The 11,651-nt window shown below is 35.6% G+C and overlaps 1 protein-coding gene across 2 annotated transcripts in view; it reads left to right on the top strand.

Annotated features, from left to right (window-relative positions):
* The first annotated feature begins 1,970 nt into the window (after window positions 1-1,970).
* rcl1 (RNA terminal phosphate cyclase-like 1) overlaps window positions 1,971-11,651 on the top strand; it is a 46,287-nt gene continuing 36,606 nt past the window's right edge. For both annotated transcript variants that reach the window (XR_010904463.1, XM_067439801.1), the window contains exon 1: window positions 1,971-2,151. Coding sequence is in view for 1 of the 2 variants with exons in the window: in XM_067439801.1 (XP_067295902.1) it covers window positions 2,037-2,151 (115 nt within the window). In the remaining variant the exon portion in view is untranslated. The remainder of the gene's footprint in view (window positions 2,152-11,651) is intronic.

Here is an 11,651-nt window from a genome sequence, read left to right as displayed (position 1 = left end):
TTTTGACTCCTTTAACTTTAGAGCTGCGGTTCTCAAACATCCATGACTTTAGAATGATTTAAATTACTTATAATTTAATTTCTGTATATCAGCGCGGCTGTGAGTCGGCCGTAGGTTAACACTGGTATAAATAATAATGATTAAAAAAGGGACTACAACGTTGCCTGTTTAAAAAGTCTTTCAATGTTTAAATTGCTTTGTGTTTACATTTTTGTTGTTGCTGCTGTTGATTTTAACTTAATTCTTAATTATACCCTAAATGCTTTATTTTACACTGCCAAAAAATGCTCTTCTTACTCAGTCATTTTGTCTTGTTAATAGTCTAAATATCGAAATATTCTTAAATCAAGACTTATTTTCTAGATAAGAAAAATGACGTGATATTTTTCCTTGTTTTCTTAAAAATAAAATCAGAATGAAGTGTTTTTTGTGTGTGTGTGTGTGTGTGTGTGCTTAAAACAGGCAAAATGATCTGCCAATGGGGTGAGAAAAATAATCTTGTTTCTGATTGAAATTGTTTCCCGTCCCAAACAGAAATTAGATTATTTTTCTCACCCCATTGGGAAATCATTTTGCTTGTTTTAAGCAATAAAATTATAAAAAAATTATAATTTTCCACAGATAAACAAGAAAAAAGATATTATGTTATTTTACTTTTCTAGTAAATGCATTTTGGTTTAAGAATATTTAGATATTTAACCTGTAAACAAGAAAGTAAGAAGAGCATTTTTCCTCCCTTTGTAGCGTTTTGAGAATTTCTTTAAAATAAAAAGTGCTTTAAAATATATTATTATCTATTATAATATACAGTCATATGGCTTCGAGTGTGTTATTGCATTTATACAACAGTTGGACGACACAAGTGTGTGAATAAATCAGAAACTACAGCGGAGTGTCTTTAAAACACTCTTTAGTTTGGAATTAGTTCCTTCCGCCACAGATTCACGTCTCAGGTTTACCGTCGAGCCGTTTTCTCCGTTTGTATCTGGATTCTGGAACATGTAATATATTAATAATCCAAAGATTGCCCCGTAGATTAATTATATCTCGTGTTTAACCACTGTACATCCAGTGAGAGCCAGCGGGGAGTTCCCTCAGGCCTGGCCGAGATGAAGCTGTTCTGAGCGGGAACCCGAGCGCTGAATAGCCGCTGACGCTGGCGCTCACATCTGACAAAGCGTCGGATCATATTATAAAACAGGCGCTGTGTTTATATATGAGTCACAAATGTGAGGTCTAAAGAACTACATCCTGACCTAAAAACTGTTAAAACTACATTTCGTCACACAACAACCGTAGTATTCATAAAACTTGTGGCCGATTTGCTCAACAGTGGCCGCTGGCGGAACGCTACAAACGGTAAAGCGGTTCCAGTGATATTAAGTGTGATTACATTTTAAATGTTTGCTTTTTTATTTCAAACATTGCATTATATTCTTGTTAATGCTGAATTGATGTTGTTAATTATATTTCATAGGACTTGTCCTTCTAATTTTACTATTGTTACTCATTTTGTAAGGCATAAAACGCATTATTATTATTTACTAAAGGTCATGGCAATTAATCAAATATCAGAAATTACAATAAAATAAACTGCTTTTTGTAAGGTTTCAAATATTTTATCGAGAATAAATCGCTGTATAATTGGAAAAAAGAAAATTTAAAAAATAAAAAAGCATATCTGTAAACAATTGTGTTTTATACTTTTTAATAATGACAAAACTAAGTGAAACGGATGTCACCGTAATATCCTTTACTTTTACTCAATACTCTAAAGTACTGCATTAAAATATGTTAATTTTAAATATACAAATATTTTTTGAAAGAGATCCCATGATAATTTTACATTTGACTGACACTTTAAGAATATGATTGGACTTTGGCGGCCTCTTGTGGTCATCGCAGGTACCATGATATTTTCGCCTTTGCGTTTTTCTCGCATGTCCCTCGCAGGCTCTCGTCAGTGTTGAGTCCAGCCTCTTCGCTACAGGAACACGTGTGTGTGTTTGTGAGAGAGAGTGTGTGTGTGTACCATCATGGAGTTTGAGGGCTGCAGCTGCTTCAGACAGAGACTCGTGTTATCCACACTGAGCGGAAAACGAGTGAAGATACGAAACATCAGATCTAAAGATGACAATCCCGGACTGCGAGGTGCGACACACACACACACACACACACACACACACACACACACACACACACACACACACACACACAAATATCATACACACTTCATACACTGTATACACACTTCATACACTGTATACACTCTTCATACACACATGATACACACACACACACACACACACACACAAACATCATACACTCTTCATACACACATCATACACACATCATACACTCTTCATACACTCTTCATACACACATCATACACTCTTCATACACTCTTCATACACACATCATACACTCTTCATATACACATCATACACACATCATACACTTCATACACACATCATACACTCTTCATACACACATCATACACTCTTCATACACACATCATACACTCTTCATGCACACATCATACACTCTTCATATACACATCATACACACATCATACACTCTTCATACACACATCATACACACACCATACACTCTTCATATACACATCATACACTCTTCATACACACATCATACACTCTTCATACACTCTTCATACACACATCATACACTCTTCATACACACATCATACACTCTTCATATACACATCATACACACATCATACACTTCATACACACATCATACACTCTTCATACACACATCATACACTCTTCATACACACATCATACACTCTTCATGCACACATCATACACTCTTCATATACACATCATACACACATCATACACTCTTCATACACACATCATACACACATCCCACACTCTTCATACACACATCATACACTCTTCATGCACACATCATATACACATCATACACACATCCCACACTCTTCATACACACATCATACACTCTTCATACACACATCATACACTCTTCATACACACATCATACACTCTTCATACACTCTTCATACACACATCATACACTCTTCATACACACATCATACACTCTTCATATACACATCATACACACATCATACACTTCATACACACATCATACACTCTTCATACACACATCATACACTCTTCATACACACATCATACACTCTTCATACACACATCATACACTCTTCATACACACATCATACACTCTTCATACACACATCATACACACATCATACACTCTTCATATACACATCATACACTCTTCATACACACATACACACATCATACACTCTTCACACACTCTTCATATACACATCATACACACATCATACACTCTTCATACACACATCATACACACACCATACACTCTTCATATACACATCATACACTCTTCATACACACATCATACACTCTTCACACACTCTTCATATACACATCATACACACATCATACACTCTTCATACACACATCATACACACACCATACACTCTTCATATACACATCATACACTCTTCACACACTCTTCATATACACATCATACACACATCACACACTCTTCATACACACATCATACACACACCATACACTCTTCATACACACATCATACACACACCATACACTCTTCATATACACATCATACACTCTTCACACACTCTTCATATACACACATCACACACATCACACACTCTTCATACACACATCATACACTCTTCATATACACATCATACACACATCATACACTCTTCACACACTCTTCATATACACATCATACACACATCATACACTCTTCATACACACATCATACACACACCATACACTCTTCATATACACATCATACACTCTTCATACACACATCATACACTCTTCACACACTCTTCATATACACATCATACACACATCATACACTCTTCATACACACATCATACACACACCATACACTCTTCATATACACATCATACACTCTTCACACACTCTTCATACACACATCATACACTCTTCACACACTCTTCATATACACATCATACACACATCACACACTCTTCATACACACATCATACACACACCATACACTCTTCATACACACATCATACACTCTTCACACACTCTTCATATACACATCATACACACATCATACACTCTTCATACACACATCATACACACACCATACACTCTTCATATACACATCATACACTCTTCACACACTCTTCATATACACATCATACACACATCATACACACATCATACACTCTTCATATACACATACACTCTTCATATACACATCACACACTCTTCATACACACATCACACACTCTTCATACACACATCATACACTCTTCACATCACACACTCTTCATACACACATCACACACTCTTCATACACACATACACTCTTCATATACACATCATACACACATGATACACTCTTCATACACATCACACACTCTTCATACACACATCATACACTCTTCATACACACATACACTCTTCATATACACATCATACACACATGATACACTCTTCATACACATCATACACTCTTCATACACTCTTCATATACACATCATACACTCTTCATATACACATCACACACTCTTCATACACACATCACACACTCTTCATATACACATCACACACACATGATACACTCTTCATACACACATCATACACTCTTCATATACACATCATACACACTTCATACACACATCACACACACAATACACTCTTCATACACACATCATACACTCTTCATATACACATCACACACTCTTCATATACACATCACACACTCTTCATATACACATCACACACTCTTCATATACACATCACACACTCTTCATACACACATCACACACTCTTCATACACTCTTCATATACACATCACACACTCTTCATACACACATCACACACTCTTCATATACACATCACACACACATCATACACTTCATACACACATCATACACTCTTCATATACACATCACACACTCTTCATACACACATCACACACTCTTCATACACACATCACACACTCTTCATACACTCTTCATATACACATCACACACTCTTCATACACACATCACACACTCTTCATATACACATCACACACACATCATACACTCTTCATACACACATCATACACTCTTCATATACACATCACACACTCTTCATACACACATCACACACACAATACACTCTTCATACACACATCATACACTCTTCATATACACATCACACACTCTTCATATACACATCATACACACATGATACACTCTTCATACACACATACACTCTTCATACACTCTTCATATACACATCATACACTCTTCATACACACATCACACACTCTTCATACACACATCATACACTCTTCATACACACATCACACACACATCATACACTCTTCATACACACATCATACACTCTTCATATACACATCACACACACATCATACACTCTTCATACACACATCATACACTCTTCATACACACATCACACACACATCATACACTCTTCATACACACATCATACACTCTTCATATACACATCACACACACATCATACACTCTTCATACACACATCATACACTCTTCATACACACATCACACACACATCATACACTCTTCATACACACATCATACACTCTTCATATACACATCATACACACATCATACACTCTTCATACACACATCATACACTCTTCATACACTCTTCATATACACATCATACACTCTTCATACACACATCACACACTCTTCATACACACATCATACACTCTTCATACACACATCACACACTCTTCATACACACATCATACACTCTTCATACACACACATCACACACTCTTCATATACACATCATACACACATGATACACTCTTCATACACACATACACTCTTCATACACTCTTCATATACACATACACTCTTCATACACACATCATACACTCTTCATACACTCTTCATACACACATACACTCTTCATACACTCTTCATATACACATACACTCTTCATACACACATCATACACTCTTCATACACTCTTCATATACACATCATACACACATCATACACACATCATACACTCTTCATACACACATCATACACTCTTCATATACACATCATACACTCTTCATACACTCTTCATATACACATCATACACACATCATACACTCTTCATACACTCTTCATACACTCTTCATACACACATCATACACTCTTCATACACTCTTCATATACACATCATACACACATCATACACTCTTCATACACACATCATACACTCTTCATATACACATCATACACTCTTCATACACACATCATACACTCTTCATATACACATCATACACACATCATACACTCTTCATACACACATCATACACTCTTCATACACACATCATACACTCTTCATACACACATCATACACTCTTCATATACACATCATACACTCTTCATACACTCTTCATATACACATCATACACACATCACACACTCTTCATACACACATCATACACTCTTCATATACACATCATACACTCTTCATACACTCTTCATATACACATCATACACTCTTCATATAGACATCACACACTCTTCATACACACATACACTCTTCATACACACATCACACACACATCATACACTCTTCATACACACATCATACACTCTTCATATACACATCATACACTCTTCATATAGACATCACACACACATCATACACACATACACTCTTCATACACACATCATACACTCTTCATATACACATCATACACTCTTCATATAGACATCACACACACATCATACACACATCATACACTCTTCATACACACATCATACACTCTTCATACACACATCATACACTCTTCATACACACATCATACACTCTTCATATAGACATCACACACTCTTCATACACACATACACTCTTCATACACACATCACACACACATCATACACTCTTCATACACACATCATACACTCTTCATATACACATCATACACTCTTCATATAGACATCACACACACATCATACACACATACACTCTTCATACACACATCACACACACATCATACACACATACACTCTTCATACACACATCACACACACATCATACACACATACACTCTTCATACACACATCACACACACATCATACACTCTTCATACACACATCATACACTCTTCATATACACATCATACACTCTTCATATAGACATCACACACACATCATACACACATACACTCTTCACACACACATCATACACTCTTCATATACACATCATACACTCTTCATACACACATACACTCTTCACACACACATCATACACTCTTCATATACACATCATACACTCTTCATATAGACATCACACACACATCATACACACATACACTCTTCATACACACATCATACACTCTTCATACACACATCACACACACATCATACACTCTTCATATACACATCATACACTCTTCATATAGACATCACACACTCTTCATACACACATACACTCTTCATACACACATCATAGGGCTGGGCGATAAATCGATTTTATGGATTAATTCGAGTTTGTAGTTTCATGTCGATTTTTTGAATGAAAATCGTTTTTTTTTTCTTTAAAATCCGCTGACGCTCCCTCTGGGCTCCCGTCTGCACTTATTTCCAGCACTTCAAAGCTCTAAATATCTGAAATATGCTATTTTAATGTGATGGTTTGTAAAACTAAAAGTTTAAAGGGGTTTTGTGAAAGGAATAGTATTTTAGTTTTTTTTTTTTTTAAATATTTAATCCATTTTGTGGCAACAAGCATTTTTTATTAAAAAAAGATATGCAGTGCCCACCACAATAACCAGCAGAAGAGCACTTATTAGCCTTTCCACTCCCTAATATATGGAGAAAAGTATGAAGTCACAAAGTCTCATGAAAAAACTAAATTACACAGAAAGCAAGTAAAGAGCTCATTTAATAATAACTGAAGCTGTCGGTCAGTTCAGCGTGAGAATATTGAAGAACAATGGTAATCTATATTTAATAATAACATTAGCATATTATTAAATAGCATAACATTTAATTTTTCCCTATACTTTTTTGCACATTACTGTTGTTAATGAAAGTTAATTTGATCTGCATATCAATTAATAAACCTTTGATATGTATACTGTATATTGCAAAAAAATTATCCTGTGGAATGGTCTGGGTTATTCCCATGATGAAAGTTTGGCACCCCAGGTAGGCGCTCTACCAAGCCGCAAATATTTTACCTAAACAAAATAAAGTTAAAACTTGTTTTTAACAATTTCTTTGTCATGCAGATTGATTTTAAGTAGGTGAAAAAAAAAAAAAAAAAAAAAAATTGATTAAAATCGTAAAAAAAAATCGGGGATTTTGTTTTTTGGCCATATCGCCCAGCCCTAACACATCATACACTCTTCATATACACATCATACACACATCACACACTCTTCATACACACATCATACACTCTTCATGCACACATCATACACTCTTCATATACACATCATACACTCTTCATATACACATCATACACACATCACACACTCTTCATGCACACATCATACACTCTTCATATACACATCATACACTCTTCATATACACATCATACACACATCATACACTCTTCATACACACATCATACACTCTTCATATACACATCATACACACATCACACACTCTTCATACACACATCATACACTCTTCATGCACACATCATACACTCTTCATATACACATCATACACACATCATACACACATCACACACTCTTCATACACACATCATACACTCTTCATACACACATCATACACTCTTCATACACACATCATACACTCTTCATGCACACATCATACACTCTTCATATACACATCATACACACATCATACACACATCACACACTCTTCATACACACATCATACACTCTTCATACACACATCATACACTCTTCATATACACATCATACACACATCATACACTCTTCATACACACATCATACACTCTTCATATACACATCATACACACATCACACACTCTTCATACACACATCATACACTCTTCATGCACACATCATACACTCTTCATATACACATCATACACACATCATACACACATCACACACTCTTCATACACACATCACACACTCTTCATACACACATCATACACTCTTCATACACACATCACACACTCTTCATACACACATCATACACTCTTCATGCACACATCATACACTCTTCATATACACATCATACACACATCACACACTCTTCATACACACATCATACACTCTTCATGCACACATCATACACTCTTCATATACACATCATACACACATCATACACACATCACACACTCTTCATATACACATCATATACACATCATACACACATCATACACACATCATACACTCTTCATATACACATCATACACACATCACACACTCTTCATACACACATCATACACTCTTCATATACACATCATACACTCTTCATATACACATCATACACACATCATACACTCTTCATATACACATCATACACACATCACACACTCTTCATACACACATCATACACTCTTCATGCACACATCATACACTCTTCATATACACATCACACACACATCCCACACTCTTCATACACACATCATACACTCTTCATACACACACCATACACACATCCCACACTCTTCATACACACATCATACACTCTTCATGCACACATCATACACTCTTCATACACACACCATACACACATCCCACACTCTTCATACACACATCACACACTCTTCATACACACATCATACACTCTTCATGCACACATCATACACACATCATACACTCTTCATACACACATCATACACTCTTCATACACACATCATACACTCTTCATACACACATCATACACTCTTCATACACACATCCCACACTCTTCATACACACATCACACACTCTTCATACACACATCATACACTCTTCATGCACACATCATACACACATCATACACTCTTCATATACACATCATACACTCTTCATACACACATCATACACTCTTCATATACACATCATACACACATCATACACTCTTCATACACACATCATACACTCTTCATACACACATCATACACTCTTCATGCACACATCATACACTCTTCATATACACATCATACACACATCACACACTCTTCATACACACATCATACACTCTTCATGCACACATCATACACTCTTCATATACACATCATACACTCTTCATACACACATCATACACTATTCTTATACACATCATACACACATCACACACTCTTCATACACACATCATACACTCTTCATATACACATCATACACACATCATACACTCTTCATATACACATCATACACACATCATACACTCTTCATATACACATCATACACACATCATACACTCTTCATATACACATCATACACTCTTCATACACTCTTCATATACACATCATACACACATCATACACTCTTCACACATCACACACTCTTCATATACACATCATACACTCTTCACACATCACACACTCTTCATATACACATCATACACACATCATACACTCTTCATATACACATCATACACACATCATACACACATCATACACTCTTCATACACACATCATACACTCTTCACACATCATACACTCTTCATATACACATCATACACACATCATACACTCTTCATACACACATCATACACTCTTCACACATCATACACTCTTCATATACACATCATACACACATCATACACTCTTCATATACACATCATACACACATCATACACTCTTCATATACACATCATACACACATCATACACTCTTCATATACACATCATACACACATCATACACACATCATACACTCTTCATACACTCTTCATATACACATCATACACACATCATACACTCTTCACACATCACACACTCTTCATATACACATCATACACTCTTCACACATCACACACTCTTCATATACACATCATACACACATCATACACTCTTCATATACACATCATACACACATCATACACACATCATACACTCTTCATACACACATCATACACTCTTCACACATCATACACTCTTCATATACACATCATACACACATCATACACTCTTCATACACACATCATACACTCTTCACACATCATACACTCTTCATATACACATCATACACACATCATACACTCTTCATATACACATCATACACACATCATACACTCTTCATATACACATCATACACACATCATACACTCTTCATATACACATCATACACACATCATACACACATCATACACTCTTCATACACACATCATACACTCTTCATACACACATCATACACTCTTCATACACACATCATACACTCTTCACACATCATACACTCTTCATATACACATCATACACACATCATACACTCTTCATACACACATCATACACTCTTCACACATCATACACTCTTCATATACACATCATACACACATCATACACTCTTCATATACACATCATACACACATCATACACTCTTCATATACACATCATACACACATCATACACTCTTCATATACACATCATACACACATCATACACACATCATACACTCTTCATACACACATCATACACT

This window comes from Pseudorasbora parva, chromosome 3, assembly GCF_024679245.1.
Source record: "Pseudorasbora parva isolate DD20220531a chromosome 3, ASM2467924v1, whole genome shotgun sequence".
Lineage (NCBI taxonomy): Eukaryota > Metazoa > Chordata > Actinopteri > Cypriniformes > Gobionidae > Pseudorasbora > Pseudorasbora parva.
This window is presented reverse-complemented; position numbering and strand designations above follow the sequence as displayed.